General features: G+C 53.9%; 6 protein-coding genes across 6 annotated transcripts; 3 read left to right on the top strand and 3 right to left on the bottom strand.

Annotated features, from left to right (window-relative positions):
- Positions 1–1,239: 1,239 nt before the first annotated feature.
- Positions 1,240–3,294, top strand: MRS44_003123 (uncharacterized protein; the record flags this gene model as incomplete). The annotated part of the gene is made up of 1 exon (XM_046268330.2): positions 1,240–3,294. The coding sequence occupies one exon, from the start codon at positions 1,240–1,242 to the stop codon at positions 3,292–3,294; it is 2,055 nt and encodes a 684-aa protein (XP_046137229.1).
- A 414-nt stretch (positions 3,295–3,708) lies between these two features.
- Positions 3,709–4,961, bottom strand: MRS44_003122 (uncharacterized protein; the record flags this gene model as incomplete). The annotated part of the gene is made up of 2 exons (XM_065623102.1): positions 3,709–4,610; positions 4,712–4,961. The coding sequence occupies 2 exons, from the start codon at positions 4,959–4,961 to the stop codon at positions 3,709–3,711; spliced, it is 1,152 nt and encodes a 383-aa protein (XP_065479174.1).
- A 1,030-nt stretch (positions 4,962–5,991) lies between these two features.
- Positions 5,992–6,948, bottom strand: MRS44_003121 (uncharacterized protein; the record flags this gene model as incomplete). The annotated part of the gene is made up of 2 exons (XM_065623101.1): positions 5,992–6,649; positions 6,719–6,948. 2 exons carry the CDS (start codon positions 6,946–6,948, stop codon positions 5,992–5,994), a joined length of 888 nt encoding a protein of 295 aa, XP_065479173.1.
- Positions 6,949–8,582: 1,634 nt separating this feature from the next.
- On the top strand, positions 8,583–9,992 carry MRS44_003120 (uncharacterized protein; the record flags this gene model as incomplete). The annotated part of the gene is made up of 3 exons (XM_065623100.1): positions 8,583–8,618; positions 8,720–9,540; positions 9,725–9,992. 3 exons carry the CDS (start codon positions 8,583–8,585, stop codon positions 9,990–9,992), a joined length of 1,125 nt encoding a protein of 374 aa, XP_065479172.1.
- A 729-nt stretch (positions 9,993–10,721) lies between these two features.
- On the bottom strand, positions 10,722–10,979 carry MRS44_003119 (uncharacterized protein; the record flags this gene model as incomplete). Its single annotated transcript, XM_065623099.1, has 1 exon — positions 10,722–10,979. The coding sequence occupies one exon, from the start codon at positions 10,977–10,979 to the stop codon at positions 10,722–10,724; it is 258 nt and encodes an 85-aa protein (XP_065479171.1).
- Positions 10,980–15,885: 4,906 nt separating this feature from the next.
- MRS44_003118 (uncharacterized protein) lies at positions 15,886–17,100 on the top strand (the record flags this gene model as incomplete). Its single annotated transcript, XM_046268328.2, has 3 exons — positions 15,886–16,042; positions 16,094–16,969; positions 17,024–17,100. 3 exons carry the CDS (start codon positions 15,886–15,888, stop codon positions 17,098–17,100), a joined length of 1,110 nt encoding a protein of 369 aa, XP_046137226.1.
- Positions 17,101–17,281: the final 181 nt, after the last annotated feature.

Raw genomic sequence — 17,281 nt, 5'->3', positions numbered from 1 at the left:
CACGCGGACACACGAGAGCAGCCTATGTTGGGGATGGCTCGGGTAAGGTAGATGGATGGATGGGAGGGTGGAGGCGATGCACACACCAGTGAAGGACCCCCTGAAAGAGACGAGAGGATCCTTGAGTATGGTCTGGAGTGGCCTTGTACTGGACAATACCGATTGGCCTCCGGATCACCGCCCCGTTGGATTATTGGGAAATCTTGTCCGCTTCAGGGTTTGGGGTTGTCGTTTTTGCCTCGTGTATCCCGCGATGTGATTCAAGGTCTCATTCCAGCCAGGACTCGCCGAAGCGCTACCAAGGTTCTTATCGATAGAGCCGACGCCATCCACCCCATCGGATTCCCATCGATGATGGACTGGACGGATGAACTCGCTACAGCCGGAGCTCTGCCCGTACAGTAGCCGACCCCGCCGCCGCTGCAGCACGATAAGAACCTAGACGGTGGGGATTAGCGTGTGAGGCCGAGAAGCAGGGTCCTCCCCTCCCACGCCATGGATGCATCCATCTAGGCTCTGCTGCTAACTCGGACTCGGGCTCGGTAGGTGGTGAGTGGAAAGTCAAGTACGGGTGTGCTCCGGGGGCGCGGTTTCCAGCAGAAAAAAAAAGGCTCCCGTCTTGTTCTTCGTCTTCCTCCTCCTTCTTCTTCTCCATCCCTCTCTCGTTCCGGTGATCACGGTCATGTTGGTCCTCTCATGGGCATGTGCCTTTTACGCGCACCTCGACTGAACGCCCATCATCTCCTCCTGTCTCTCCTGGAAGATCTTACGCCTCGTCCTCAAGTACCACAACGGCCCCGCTGACCACTCCCCCACCACCATCACCCCGTCGTCTGCTGATCTCGAGTTCCCCCCTTCCAAGAGACATCGAGCTCGACAATTTTTTTTTCATCCTTCTCCCTTTCACGACAGTTTCATTCTTTTTATTGTTTGCATTTCCCATCGTCGGTGTCCTGTCACTTTTTGCACCCAAACCTAACCTCCGCGAACCGCCTGGCAACCCTCCGTCGACGTCCTTCGCTAGCGATGAGATAGAACAGCGTCCGCCTCAACAGCGACCGAGGAACGCACCAGCCACCCCCCGACCGGCCTCGCTCGACCGACGAGTACAATTATCAGTGGCGGTATTTGTTCTTTTTGCCTTGAAGGCTTGTCAGCGCAGGAAACGCATCGGTTTCCTTTCTCTTTTTTGGACTTATTTTCTTGCTCTGGTCTTGGTTGTCAGCAACCTCAAACACCATGGACGTACACGAGATAGCGTCATCCGGCACCGCGACGCCGGCCCCAGAAGGCGTATCCACTCCGCCAGCGCCGGACATGCCGGTCAAGGAGAGGAACCGTCACCGGCTGCTCCGACGGATTCAACGGATATCTTCATCACCTTCACTGACCAACTTGCGTCGCTCGAGGTCTGTTGGGAGCCCCTACAGCACACGAAGCACACTCTCGTGTGTTAGTCTCGCCGCTGTTGGCCCACCTCAGACCCCCCACAGCGTCCGATCTCCAACCCCACAATCATCGCCACTGGGGGTTTCCAACGCCTCGACATTTTATGCCCATTCTTCTGGGGAGTTTCCGTTTGAGAGCATCGAGAGTCAATTGGGAATCCGGAAGGTCGACAATGGCACCCCGGTCACAACTCCAGGCACCGTGCCGCTCCCGTCTGATCTCAGGGTGAAGCAAGACGTCCGCCCGGGCATTAAGCCGATCCAGAAGCCACCCTTCCATTTCTGGGAGAGGATGCCTTACGAGCTCCAAATTCACATCTTCTCCTTCTTCAGACCGAAAGAGCTGGTACGAACTTCTCGAGTCTCGAGGTCGTTCTACAAGGCCTGTTTCGATGGCCAGCTGTGGACATCTCTTGATGCCTCCGAGTTCTACCGAGAAGTCCCAGCCGAATCATTGGCCAAGATAATTGTCGCCGCGGGCCCTTTCATCAAGGACCTAAACCTGCGAGGTTGTGTACAGGTTGAGCACTACAAGCGCACCGAGGTTATTGTCAAGGCGTGCAAGAACCTCATGAATGCAACCCTGGAAGGTTGCCAGAACTTTCAAAAGAATACGCTTCACAGCTTGCTGCGAAGCAACGAGAAGCTGGTCAGTCTCAACTTGACTGGACTGACGGCAGTTTCCAACACCTCTTGCAAGATTATTGCCGAATCTTGCCCCCAACTCGAGATTTTCAACATTTCATGGTGTGGCAGAGTGGACGCTCGAGGCGTCAAGGCAGTCGTTGAAGCTTGTCCAAAGCTGAGGGATCTCCGTGCCGGCGAAGTCGGAGGTTTCGACAATTTGGCTGCTGCAAAGGCCATTTTCAAGACCAACAACCTGGAGAGGCTGGTTCTGAGCGGCTGCGCGGAGCTCAGCGATGAAGCTCTCCAAGTCATGATGCACGGTGTTGAGCCCGAGATTGATATTCTGACCGATCAGCCAATTGTTCCTCCTCGAAAGCTTCGCCACTTGGATCTCAGCCGTTGTGCTCGTCTCACAGACGCAGGTGTAAAAGCCTTGGGTCACCTTGTGCCAGATCTTGAGGGTCTGCAGCTCTCTGGCTGCAAGCTGTTGAACGACGATGCCCTCGAGTCCATTCTGGCTTCGACGCCTAGGCTAACGCACCTTGAGCTCGAAGACCTTGAGAACCTCACAAACTCGATCTTGTCTGAACATCTAGCCAAGGCGCCATGTGCTGACTCACTGGAGCACCTTTCCCTGAGCTACTGTGAGAATCTTGGTGATACGGGAATGCTACCTGTTATGGAACGTTGCACGAAACTCAGGAGTGTCGACCTGGACAATACCAGGATTAGCAACCTCGTCCTCGCAGAGGCAGCATCCATGGTTATGAAACGCTCCGAACGATCCATGAAAGCAGGAACACGGCCGGACGTCACTCTCCAGATGGTGGTTTATGACTGTCAGAATGTGACATGGGCGGGTATTCGAGAAGTTCTCTTCCGAAATACTCAAGTCAAGCCTGTCGCAGGCCAGAGCGGCAGAGTGAGCTACCCGACTGAGGTGATTGGATTGAAGTGTTTCTACGGCTGGCAGATGACGGTTGACGAGCACCAGAAGCGGGTTCTGCGGGGGGATCTTGCAGCCGCAGGCCGCTTAGAGAGGAGATGGGCAGATTACATGCAGGCTACCGAGGAAGCGGGCATGACAGGTGCGGGCTACCGGAGACGCAGGCGTCGAGCCCGGGAGGCCCAAGCCCTCCATATGGACGAGGAAGACGGAGGCTTGGGTCCCACGGGTCGCCGGAGGGCTCGCACACTCGGATCATGCTCTGTTATGTGAGCTTCCGATATGACTTATATAACAAGACCAGAAACTGCATGGAATGCGGGTTTGACACACAACAAACGTACATGGATGGGCTTTTTTCGATATTCAGGTCAACAAGGCGGTGTTCAATTTGGGATAGGCAAGCACTTGGACCTACTGGGGTTTTTCAGTGGGCGGCGTCAGGGTAGAACAAGGTGTATGTGTTTCTCTGGGTGATTTCCATACTGTTTGGCATTCACAACATTATGTCGGCGCAGATGTAGCTCAGGGGTTTCATCATGCTCAACGATGGTCATTCTGCATCTTTGTATAGACGGTCGATTACATGAGAGCAATTCTAAGCTGGATATCTACAAGCCATTTCGGCATCTCAACATACTGGTTCTCTCTCTCTAAGACACTTTCCATCTTACATGACCTCGGTCACTACCCTCTCACCCTGAGAGACCTCCACCACCGCGAATTCCTCGTCAACTCGCCGTCTTCACCCCCCACGATGTGCGACCACTTCTGCAAGAACATCTCGGTCGCTTCCCAGCTTCGAGCATCCCACGGAGATCCGGTATGTGCCCCTGCAACACTCCCCCAACACGTCAGGTGATTCAACGAATCATGGAAGAACTCATCCTCATCCATGTTGTCCATGTTATCAATGATGTTGTCCCTGATCTCTTTGAACGGGATCGCGTCGAGAAACGGATGGTGCTCTATCACAATCTGCTTGTGCGTGGGCCTTAGGTCAAAATGCAGGGCACGAAATCCACGCTGCACCGCTGAGACCACGGCGCCTTGACCAGGCTCTGCGTCGGTGTGAGGCCTGTAAAAGGGCGATATGGCGTCGTCGGAGCAGTACATGACGTGTGTGATGCCAAGCTGGAGACAGTTTTGCAGCATGGCACTGACGACACAGATGATGTCGATCCGTAACGTGTTCATGTAGGGGTCTGGGATGACGGGGAGGAGGATGTGGGATGAGTGGTTGGGAATGTGGAGGATAGGGCAACCGCAGTTGAAATATACCATGGAATACTGGTTCTCGTCAACTCCTATGGGGTTTTCGCTGAGCCATTGATCAAGGGTGACTGAGAGAAGATCTTGGCCCCAGATATCTTCTGTTGACTGCGAGGTGGAGGTCCCACTACCAGCCTGGAGCTGCGAGGGATTGACCGTCTCAACATCGAGGGTTCCTGCATTCGTCGCCGGCTCTGCAGCGGCCCTGACTACCATTTGGGTATCATTAGACCCGGGAGGAGGACCTGCATGTGCCTCGGGACCGGATTCCCCGGCACGGCGCTCCAGCTCCTGGATGCGCTTCCTCTGCTTTTCCCCTGAGATGGATCATGTCAGCCACCAGAGCCCGCAACACCTCGAATCCACCACATATAAAAAAACCGGTCACCCGTCTCTTCCCCAGGGGTAAAAAACTCACTGTATGTCTTTTGCGCTAGGCGATTTTGCAGCCGTCTCTTTGCAGGATCGCGACGAACAACCTTTTTCTTTGCGGCTGATGGCCTGCTGCGCGTGTCATGGTTCGTATCCGCCTCCACGGGGGACTGTGAATCGCCAGCACGTCTTTGCTCCATCTCTTTCAGTTCAATTGTTGCGCCCGACATCCTTGGCTCAGGAGAATGATAATAGGAAACATGAGAGAGGTCATCACGAAGGCTCGTGTCAGCCATTATGGTGGCTTATGGCTGATGTCAGCCACTGGGTCCACTTGCGTCTCATAATTGCCTAATGCGGTAATTCCATCTTGAGCTACCCTAGATTCGAGGGAGATTGGGACGATAGTGATGATGTGCCAATGCTCTGCAGGAAGAGGAAGTTGGGTCTTCTACTCTGAATATTCTAAATAATAATCCAACTAAGTAGTTCCTTAATATGTCGTTCTTTCGGTGCCCTTGTGCAGTTTTCATCATCGAGTGTGAGAGTCTCTTACTGCAGTTCTCACTCAGGTAGGATTCCTCATTTGAGATGAGATTAAATATATAACCTTGCTTTTATAGCTTACAAGTGCGGCTAGAACAATGGCGATAGCATTTTACTGCGAGGCAAAAGGCCTTATATCTTTTGCCGGCTGTTATAGAGTGAGGTTATTCTGAATGATATTGGGAGCAACCATTAGCAGATGTGAACAGGCAGTGGCCTGTGAGACAACGAATTAGACAATGGCCCTGGGCTGCTCGGCAAGCATTGTGTTCGATTGGATACGGTACTTCTGCATCTCCTTGGCCATAGCCTCTTGCAACCGAGCTTGGCTGCAGCAACTGAGCTGCCAATCTCTCTAAAGGCAGCTTCTATTGGATATGGATAATTATTACCGCTACGAACCCCCTGACGGCTGCGACCTTGGCCAATGTCTATTCTTCAGCTGTTCGCCTCGGCGCTAACTCACGAGCTGTCAACCACCACAACACTGCCGGCACATACGATGGTAATGGGTCAGGGACAGGCTGGTTTGAGATAATCAGCATTTTACTTTACCAACACCCATCCCAATGGCTCCAAAAGCGTTTCAAGTCTCAGTATATTCTCATCTACCTAAACAGGGGTGCAACAGGACAGGATTTCCCGGGGCGATTCAGACTTGCCATTACGTGTCAGACCCCCACGTTCCCTTGCATTCTATCTCGCTTCTTTATGACAGCCGGGTCATGATGCTGCCCTTGGGCGAACCGCTTCCCAAGAGGCAACCTGGACAGCTTCCAGTTAGCCCGATCCACGTCCTCGTCCTCCACGTCCGCGTCCGCGTCCACGCCCACGCCCACGTCCACCACGTCCACGTCCACGTCCACGCCCTCTCCCACCACTGGACTCTCCATCCTCCGTGGAAGGAAGCGCCACGGGTTCAATGGCCAGCTGATTGAATGTACTTGCCAGTGCGTTCATCGTGTCGCCTGATAGATCGACCGAGATGGTAAGACGCTTTGTGACGGCTGCAGTGACCTCTACAAAAGCACGCGCAACAGCCTCCTCAGACGCCTGGACAGGCACATACGAGCAATGCTCACTCTCTCCACAAATCCATCTAAGCTGGGGATTGCCGCCCTGAGACGCATCGATGATGGTGATGTGAACGTGAGAAATGCCCGGATGTCGGATGGCCTCTTGGATGCTGTAGATGCTGTGCGTTGTTGAACAGTTGTCATGACCATCGGTGAAGATGACGATTTCGGGCTTGTACACGCTGTACTTCCTGTTGCGTGGAGTCGTGTCGAGGACATACCCGATTGCGTCCCATAGAGCAGTTTGCGCTCCACGGTTGGAGCGATGTACATCGGTTCTCAGGGTGTCCCTCAAGTTGTCCCAGTCAACTCTGGACCGCTTCAAGTATCCAAAGATGGTCCGTTGTGTTTCAGCAAAGTCTCTGATTACAGTAGTTAGTTAACCTTGTCATGTAATTTGACAACCTATGAAAGGTAGACGGGATGCTCACATGACACTGACGAGGTCCTCGTTATCCAGGACCGCGTTGATTCCGGAGATGCCATTGACAACAGTATCGATAAGCCATCTCATAGAACCACTGACATCGACTGCCATGATGATCCGGCAAGGTCGCATCTTTTGCGTGGACTGCTGTTCTTGGATTTCGAGCGTGAGGGCGGCACGGGCGCTTGCTCCACGGCCGCTACTTTGTCCACGACCATGAGAAAGGCTGAGCATTGTGATACAAGTTGGGAATGGTGGTAGTAAAAGTTCAAAATAACCGTTTGGTTGTAGTTGGGGATTTGTTAAAGTAAGTAGGTAGGCAGGTAGGTATAGGTAATGTTGAAAGGGAACTCAAAATGATGAGGACGAGGCCGCCTTACACCACATATTTATCTGTCAACAGGACAAAATGATGGGGAGGCCTCTGACCCCGAGAGAAGAGAGGCAACTCGTAATTCTGCGTCTTGGCCGACCCTGAAGAAATTCCCGTGTATGGTGGCTTTGCACTTCTGTTTGGGTTGCCGCTTTCACTCCAGGCTTTTCACAGCCTGATGCCGCTTTACGCCTTGGGCGCCTAGGCAGACTGTGACAAGGGTCCCAAAGTCTGTTTCTAAACATTGGATTGCCTGAATCCCACTCGCTGGTACTGGTAGATGAGATACAAACATCCATCTGTGTGTCCTCCAGCTTCTGGTAGACCAATGCCACCCAGAGAAACATGTTAGCGACACTATACGCCAAATTTTGTTCAACAGCATCTCCTGTCTGGTGGTCATAATCCTTCTGTTCCGCCAACTCGCCAACCTTGTGGCGAATATGTGTGTGGACAGCAGCTGAGATCGAGTCCTCGTCCAACTCAAGCTGCAGCCTGACCTTCTGCTTCGCCTTGCCCAGCCTCTGCTCAACATCCGGCCAATTGCGACTAGACACGACCTACCTGAAACGGAATGAACACGTCGAAGACGATCGAATGATGGAATCAAGAAGCTTGGGTCGATTGGCAATGCACTTGGCAGGGCGTCGACAATCAAGGCTGAGTATGTCTTCCAAAGTCGGGACCTCCAACATCCCCGCGACTATTTTGGTCAGAGACACCTAAAAATAAATGCCCTGGAAGAGTTTCTCGGCTGCAATATTGTGTTTATTGCGAACATGCGAGATAGGCGAGGGTTACTCTTCAGCTTATATGCCCGCAACCGAGCCACATGAGCTCCTAGCCTGTAGGAGAATCAGTTTATATCTTTATATTACCACACCTCGTTCTCTGAGACTATACCATATTAAATAAAAGGTAAATATTAGGAAAGTTACTAACGGCAGCCCGTTGTCAGAGGCCAGCGAAGCTGATTTTGATGCCTGAGGTTCATATCTGAGAGATTTGTAATTTGAAATAGCTCCCCCTTGAGTCATGAGGCAGCTTGCAACGGCTCGTAAAGAACGACAGCTTTCAACGGCAACTTCCAGCGGCTGGCAACAGCAGTATGCAATGGTAGCTCGCAACGGCTTGCAAAAGGTAGCCTTGAAACCGCCATCACGGCGTTGGTGTTGATGGCGGAAGTGATCAAGGCGGGGGCTAGGATTCGATCCGCGCGGTTAGGCTCTTTTGCTAAACTTTTGATTGGCCATGAGGGAAAGTAAGTCCCAAATTGATCCATCCCTGGCCATCGCCCTTTCAGAGCCTGATTTCCGGTAGGTGGGGCCGAGGCTCCTCCCCACGCCGTCATGTGGCTCACACCGAGATCCCGAGGTCCACCAGATCTTGCGTCGCTCAACACCAATCATGGCCCCCCCATGACCAACATCTCAACAACAACAATGATAATATAGAGCCACCGATCCTTAACTTGCACATTGATAGTAGTATCATCATGTCCCTCGAGGTCATCTATGTCACCCGCCACGGGGTAAGTCTTGAACCACGGCGTATCCCGGCCTAGACGACCCTACGAGGCGGCCATGGTGTTGTTACTTTGGCCTATGTTAACAAGTCAACCACGAATTTCAGTTCCGATCAGGCTGGAGCGTCGACCCTCTGACTGGCGTTTATTCCGCCTTCATACGGTCTCCCACAGGCATTCCCGCAGACCCTCCCTTGACGTCGCATGGAGTATCGCAGGCCAAGGAGATGGGCCAGCATTTGATGACACTTGATCCTCCCATCGACGTCGTGTACTCTAGCCCCTACTACAGGTGCTTGCAGACAATCACACCCTTTGTGGAGCTCAAGAGACAGCAATCTGAAGGCAAACTCGACACTGCGGCCACCAAAATCCGCCCAGAGTATGGACTATGTGAGTTCTTTGGGGCAGCGCCCTTTGACCATCCAGTGCCAGCGCCCGCCGAGCGACTCAAGGCACTGTTTCCAGCTTACGACGAAGACTACGTGTCCGCCTTGACCCCGTCGAGAAGAGGTGAAACGATCCAGGACCTGTACGGGCGAGTTGCAGCGGCCGTGCAAGCCATCATCGACCAATGTGATCGGGAGGGAAAGCGCGCCGCCTTAATATGCACACATGCAGCCGTAATCATCGCCCTGGGCCGCGTTCTGTCGGGTAACATCCCCGACAGCGTCGAGACGGAGGATTTCCAAGCCTTCACCTGCGGGCTGAGCGTCTACCGCAGGCGAAGCATGCAGACGAGCACAGCCGGTTCTGGTAAGTTTTCTGGTCAACTGACCCAACCTTGGCAGCAGCAGCAGAATCCTGACAAACATGGCACCGCAGGCGAACCTGGGTCACCAATAAGCGAGGCCCAGCCCGTGGGAGCATGGCAGTGCGAGCTGGACAGCGACTGCAGCTTCCTGAGCTCTGGAGAGGAGCGAGGATGGTGAGTTGGCCCATCCATCTACATGGTCTCCAGACGGTAGACCTGCTTGCTTTTCACCGCCATCCACTTGTATCACGTCAATCTCGGCCCGTGCTGACGCCAGAATCAGGAGGTTCTCGGGCGACGAATCGTTTCCAGGAACTGGGTCGCTGTCCCAGGCCGAAGCAGGTTCTAAACTCTAGAGTGACTCCGGAACGAGACGCGTGCCGTCCGCTGGTGAGACCCAGAGGATAAGAGTGGAGGCTCCGGATGACGGTGGAGAATTGGAGGCTCTGCCCAACAACCCGGCTCGAGGTACTGTGCTTCTGATTCGAAACAACCTGACGCCTGGTGTCCGAGGCATCAGGGAGAGGGAGCCCACAAGTGCCGCTGACTCGCAATCGTGGGCGTGCAAGAGCCTGAGGGACCGAAGACGGGCCATGACGGCTGTGTATCAGTACCATAGACCCTAGACACTGTCTGGCGCACAGACGGACCCTGGCGTCCAGAGGAAGGATGGCCTTGGGATTGGTAGTATATCAGGAATCAGATTCATATCCGACCAAGACCGATTTCCTGCTGTACCGCTCGCGCCATGGTCCATACCGTCGACGTCGTTCCCGATCTTCCCCTGAGGCTTGGTGAGATGGTAATCGCCACCCTCAGACCCGGACATCGGGCTCAGATGAAACAGGGCTGGACACCAGGGTGAGCGTTGCTGCCGATTATGTGGCGCTGACTTGAGCGGTTGAGGTGCTCGAACCTTGATCTACGGGGGCCATGGAAATAAAAAGCAAACACTGCCGTCGAGCCCTCGGTCACGGGACATGCCCAAGGCCCGAGGTGCTAGCACGGCCAGCCACTGCTATCAGATATCATCCACTGACTGACGCCCGGTATCTGTTGGCTGGTGGCATCCGCCTTGCCTTTCTTTGATGTGGAGGGCGCGGCAGGCAAGCGTGAGCAGCCGATATGCGGCTAAAAAAAAGACCCGGCCAAGGTGCAGTCGAGTCGAGTCGAGTCGATGCAGGCTAAGCCCGTCCATATGTGCATTGCCTTATACGTCTTCGCTTGCCTGGGGTCTGGAACAGGTGGTGATAACATGCAAAAGCTGAGGCAGGGTTCTCTGACACGGACTTGCCAGTTTGAGAGATGTTTCGGGTCTTTGAAAAGGAGACGAGACCAGTAAGTAGGGTCCCCTTCTAGCTCATGCGCATGGCCATGCCCATGTGCTGCTGCGTTGCTGATCCTGCCGACACGAACATGCGGTGATCGTCGAAAAATGAGGCCATGATGGACATGGGGTTCTCTCTTCTTGGGTGCTCATGGTTGTCCAGCCGGACAAGGGCTTCAGCCGGATCGGGACCCTTGGCACTAAAAAGTCTTTGCGTCTGCAAAAAGGTAGTGGGATCGCCATCGATCTGTGACCCCTGTCCATGGCCGAGCTGGATGTGATACATAGCGGCGGGAACTCAACCGAGATAGCGTCCGTCAGTGAGCTACTGTACGATTTGGCTTAACCGAATAGCCATTGACCATTCATCTCCCTCGAGTTTACAAGGGATACAAGGGCCCTGACGTATAGCCGAACCAAAACCTGTTATCCTCGGCTGGCAGACTCTGCCATCAATCCGTAAGTTGAGAAGTGATAAATTCGATAAAAACTCACTTCGCTATGTGCCGTTCCTGCTGAAAGGCCAGGGTTGTCGGCACTAGATGATAGGAGGTATCTGGTCTGAAAGAAACAATTGGCCTGAGCACAATATGGAGTATTTTCGGTATTCCTCCCTGTCCAACCATGAGATGGGGACGAGAAGAGACTGTCGTGTCGTTCGGCCGATGACAAAGGATCGAGGATCCTTGAAATTCCACCAACGCAAAGACTGGGGCTGAGCAGACGGGACGAACGCCTTATTTCCCCCTTTTAGAAACCAATAGGGCTGCATCGAATCCGACCATAGTAACACGGGCAAGGCAGAAGTCGGCTTTCCGGAGAATATGTGGTGTAAGTTGCTGGTGGTTATGCAACGCCTCAAAGCCTTGCGTGCGACATGGCGTATGAGGTTTGCTAATCTTGCTCCCACTGGCTGGGACCACAAGAGCGCCCACTGAAAGGACAGCGTTTGAGGCAAGATAATGCACCCCGGCATTACGGAGCGTCGGTCTTGGACACAAGACAGAGAGTGTCTAGCGGAAGAGGCCCAGACGCGTGATTCCAACCAAGACAGGTGTCTGTCTAACAATGGCTGACAGCTGCTTGAGGTTACCAGTAGCTCGTTTCCTGGGCCGCCTCTCCCCACTGCCTCCAGCGATCAGTTAGACAGGAGAGGACAGACGAATGAGGCAAGATGACTGCTGCAAAGACCGAACGGCCCGTGTCAACCGCCAACCCGGTCCGAGGAGTGGGCGATGCTAACGCACTTTGAACATGTGGGGGAATGACAGAATCGACCAAAGATGACTAGAGGGGCTCAAGAGCCGGAGGCGGGGAGGGTCGACCGAGTCATGTTTGATTAGTATCATGAACCTCTGTTCCGCAGCAGATTTCGGCTCGGGGATGAGGATCGCAAGTGTCCGTGAGTAGCGCCGGTCATGGCGACTATACGTGGAAGGTGGATGATGCTAGGGGCGGAGAGGAATCGGAGAGGCGGGGGGTGGAGGTGGAAGTTGTGGATGGCGGGGGACGAGGGGGCAGGATCGTAGGAAAAAGAAAGACAGCGGCAGTTTTTTTTTCTCACGTTCCGCTTCTTAGCTGTCGAAAAAGCAATCCTGACAGCTCGGGACGGAGTAGGTAATTCTGGCTGATGCGATGTGTGGCGACCGAAGAGCTTCGGAGTTGAAAAGGAGGATGAACCACCCAGCCAACGGTCACAACTAGCGCGACAGACGCCGGCGCTTCAGTCATGTGCTTTCAGGTATGAGGAAGGATAAGCATTGGCTCCTTCCATGTCAGAAATTGGAGAGGGCTTCGATTCCCAAGGTATGGCAGGTTCTTGTCGAGCAGGACCTTCCTTCAGGTTTGGAAAGTCATATTGTGGAATGAATGGAATGGATTGTACCTCCCTTGGGTTAGGTAGATTAACAGTAGTGCCTCAGGCTGCAAAGCACAGAGCCTCCTGACTGGAATTGACAAGACGCTTCACGTTTTCGACACGCCAACTTCATCTTCTGCTATCCTTGCGACTGTTGACGATTCATCAAACAGCGGTCACCAAGCCTGAGCTGGCGACCCCCAATACCTGACTCATCGATTCGCTGCCCCTGCCCCTGCCATGCAACAGTCACCTCTCAACTTAAGCCGCTGACCACCACTCAACAACACCCGCAAGCACCAGCGCCGTTCTGCACCGTCTACCGAATTGGGGTTGGCAGAGTGCGGCGGCGTGGCCCAACGTGCATCCATCCGCCGTCCCTTCAGCCAAGGATAGGCAAAAGCAATGTCGTCCGTGTTGGTGACACGGGTCTAGGTGGCACACGTTCGTCAATGTGAGAAGCCGATGACGCTCGGCCGCATGTCCCCACGGCTTGCAATTGCGAGACCACGCTGTTTCCAGGATTCTCTCCATGCTACGATGCCATGACGGTGCTCCGGGCACGATTACGCGCTTATACATGTTGCAACAGCATGTAAGTGGCCCTTCCCGCTCTCGCCCGCCGCCACCAGCTGCAGGCATTAAATTGTGATTGTGATTTCGCATTGCTTGTCCATCTACCTTTGGCTGAACGATCCTAGGAAAACTACATCCGCTGGCCCATTATCATGCCTGATATGGACCGTCAACAAGGCTCCCTGTGCGTTAGGATGTGAGCTATTGCCGCGATGAAGACCGGAAATAGAGACACACATGGGCTAGAGGTAGCTCAGCGACGAAGACCAACCCCTGGCTCGTCCTGTCAACAATGGCACTCCTAAACCGGATTTCTTCTCTCCAGGCGCTACGGTCGCGCCCCCTCCAAAGTTGGAGCCGAGACGACCCTGCATCATCATCAAGACACGCAGACTTAGCCCTCACTCGTCTACTAGGACCAAGTGACTTGTCGAGGCCTCTGGGCGGACTGCGTAGGCGTAGTTCGCTGCTCATGAGCCGTCTGCGCTTAAGCGGAGCAAGACCTCCAAGACAATACCTGTCAGATTCTGGCCCCCGATACCTTTTCATGCTATTCTCACTCCGTCTCCTCCCCCTTGTCTGGCCAATGTCGTCAACTACCCATACCCATGTCCAGCGCCGTTTGGTAGCGCACGCTTACCCTTGGCCTCTCTCCTTCATGCCTGTGGCAGGCAAATGCCCCTGCAATTTGTGAAAAATGAAAAGGCAAGAAGCTCTTGCTCCTGAAAGTTGACGAAACAATTGAACCGGACCATTGGCCTATTGCCCCACAGAGTCATTCAGGTCCTCCGCTATGGCCATACGCTCGTCTAGTTTCGACGACATTGTCCCCACAGGACAGATTGAACCTGTTGTGGCAGTGGTGGCGGCTGTCAATTTAGATTGCAGTTTGAGAACCAGGCACATAGGGTACTGTCTGTGCCATGAAGAGGTGCAAGTTGTCAGCAAACGTGCACCCAACTTGATCAGTCAACTTTCCTCTGTGAAGCCAAGAGGCATCACGGACTCTTCGCAAGTATCGCCCAGTTTTGATCAGAAAAGCAGCCGATCAAAGCCTATCCCAGCAGGACGGTTCCTGGCCACACAATCATTCATCACAACCCAACAAGTTTGAGCTATTGGGGCAAACAAAGTTTGTTCGAGGGAGCCGGCTCATGGCAGTCAAGTGACGCTGGATTGGCCAGAGCTGGACGCCCCAGTGCAGTGGCAACCCCGGCCTTTCAACCCTGGCTCCGACGCCCCTCGCACCCATCTCGGGCCAATCGAGCAAGATCTGGCTGGGATCTGGAAGACAGGGTTGGCCCCGGACAGTGCAAGTTCGATCTAATGTGCGTCAAATGGAGACCTGGGCCAATCTGACGCGGCACTCCAATTGAGGAGATGGACAAGGGTGGCTGAGATGGGGGCACATCGTCCACAGCGGTTGCCTTCAGCAACTCACAACTTCGACCAGGCTGCCAGGCAGGTTGATTGTTGAACATGAGAGGGGCTGTGTGACCGAATTCTTCAATGCGAGGGCTTAGTATGCTCTATAAAGCACAGTATTATACAGTGAGGCTCGCTTGTGTGCCCTGACTTAGGGATGGGGCCTCCGCTTAACTATCTTCCCCTTGCTTACAGGCTATGCGGGCCCCTCTCTCCGGCTTGAGGCTACGGGGGTCGAGCGTAAACTCCTTCGCTCTTCGCTGGTTTCCTTTCTTGCCTCATTCTCTGTTTTCTGTGCAAGTTAGGGTTGACAGTATGAGTTTAGTCCAGGTGTAGTAGCACCAAGGAGAGTTGCTCGCATCGGGTGTGCCGGCTTCTGGGGACGGGATCTGGATGTGCTGCTCCTACGTCTTGCCGTTGTCTTGGATGCATCATACATACAGTACACGACTACCAGTGCTCCACTAAGGATGACAGATGGGCCAACCTGCAGCCAAGGCCATGGCAAAGCAAGCCGATCATCCCGTCGCGGGAGAGCACTGGCAGGCGTTGACAAAAGAGTCTGGCGGAGGGGCGGCACCCTGAACTTGCAGTAACCTACGGAGCTGTCTCTGGTGCCCACAGGTACCGTACGGTCCTACCTGATATCTGCACCTCGAAACAAACCCACCTGGGTCCCCTCAATGGTGGAGGCTCGAGCAGGCGGGGAGGGTGTTCCCCCTCGAGGGGGGCGCTCTACCTACCCAACTGCAAGCTTGACTGTTGGTAGCGTCTATTTCGTATCGAGCAAGGGTGACACACAGACCTCTTTGGCAAGTCGAGACAATCACCTGGCCCGTCTTCCTTTGATGAGGACGGCTTATCATCGATGATTCAGGTACCGGACGGAAGAAGAAGAAAAAGGTTGCATTAGCAAAGTCGATCAGATTTCCTTTGACCCTGCACAGATATCGAGTCTCGGCCCATCCGCCAGCTGAGTACAAGAGAGCAAGGGCCCCTCCCTCTGAATGCTATATTTCGACAAGGTACCCGCAGTTTTGAATATTCTCCGCCCAAGCCCTCCCTTCCTTCTTTATTAAGCCCTTGGCTCTCCCTTTGCCCCTTGCCTGAGTTTGGTCTATCGAGGCGTAACTAGTTTGGACGAACCTTTGCCCTTACAGCACTTCTCTGCCCAACCCCGAGAGTCTCGACCTGCTCCTCCTCGACTTTTCAGGGAATCCTTCAAGAGGCATCGCATTTCCGCCTGAATCATAACAAACAACTCTGGATCATAACAAAGCCCCGGTGCATTACTTTCGTCGCACCGCCTGCTTACTGAACGCCCATCGTCAATATGAACATTCAGCCTTTCCTCGATGTCGTCGGGGCTCCCTCGAAATCCGGAGGGAGCTCTAGTGGAGATGCCATAGCAAATGTCTCTTCTCAGCGACCGATGCAATTGCAAACTCCACCAGGATCAGACTCTGGAAGCCCCAGAGTTAAGATTGAGGGTAAGTCCTTCAGAACACATGAAAAGTTCTTTCATCCAACAACGACGATAGGCATCTACTCCGAGCCCCAAGAGGTCGCGACCTTTGCGGAACCCCATCGTCTCAACTCCCCTCGTGATGACTCGCCCGTGAGACTTCCTAGTCTAGGGGAATTCGACGAGGGCGTAGAGGCTCTTATTCAAAAGCATGGCCCAGTTAGCTCCTGGACTCCCCCATCCCCACTATCTGGGCTGTTTGGCAATCCTACCGTTCTGCAACCCCTGAAGTCTCTCAATCTATCTGAGCCATCATGGTCCTTCAGAGACTTCCCTTCAGAGGACCCAGCCACCGATGGCTATACTTCTTCTCGTCGAGGAACCATCACTAGCCTTGATCAATACACCCTGGCCGTTGACCACAGCCGACAGCCACTACAGAACAACTACGGTCTCTACAGCAGCTACAGCAACCCTCACGGAAAAGCTGGCGGTGCTACAGTTGCATGGAACCAACCTCTGCAGAGACAAACAGGCATGGATTGTTACCCGAGCCCACCGCCCGAGGGTGAGAACAGACATATCAACCAGAAGTACACGACCGAGGAAGGAGACTTCATTATTTACGCTTGGCACGATAAGAAGATGAAGTGGCAGCGCATCAAGCAAGAATTCGCCGCGCGATTTGGCCGCACCCCCGAGCGCACCGTCCAGGGTCTTCAGGCGTGGTACTACCGCATGAATCTGCGCATACCAATCTGGGATCAGGACGGCTGGCTCTGCTTCGACAACGAGGACGACCTCGAGCCTCGTCACGTCAGCATCAAGTGCCGGGAGCGTGACAGCCAAGACAAGCCTATGGAGCCGCTCGGGCTTGCCCAGCGGTACCCCGAGCGGGCAGTGAATTACGCCTGGGTCGACCCAGAGCTCAAGCTCAAGGCCCGAGACTGGGGTAAGTCCTATTGTGTTCTATGATTGCAACTGGCGATGCTAACCACTAGCTTAGCCGCGAAGAGAGCCTTGCAATACCGAGAACGTCGAGAGCGAAGACGAAGAAAGGAGCAGCGACGATTGAAGCTGTAGGCAGGCAGATCAAGTCTGGAAACGAAGCTGCCACCAACATCTGCTACGAACTACCACCAACACACGCACACGCACACGCACACACACACACACACACACACACACACACAAACACACACACACACCTACGCAGCCAACACAATCAACACAACCAACAATAACCAAGACGGAGCGGCCTAGG

Source organism: Fusarium solani (assembly GCF_023522795.1).
Source record: "Fusarium solani strain SB1 chromosome Unknown bctg00000001, whole genome shotgun sequence".
In the NCBI taxonomy this organism is placed as follows: domain Eukaryota; kingdom Fungi; phylum Ascomycota; class Sordariomycetes; order Hypocreales; family Nectriaceae; genus Fusarium; species Fusarium solani.
The sequence above is the reverse complement of the archived record's forward strand: the minus strand, read 5'-3'. Positions and strand labels throughout refer to the sequence as shown.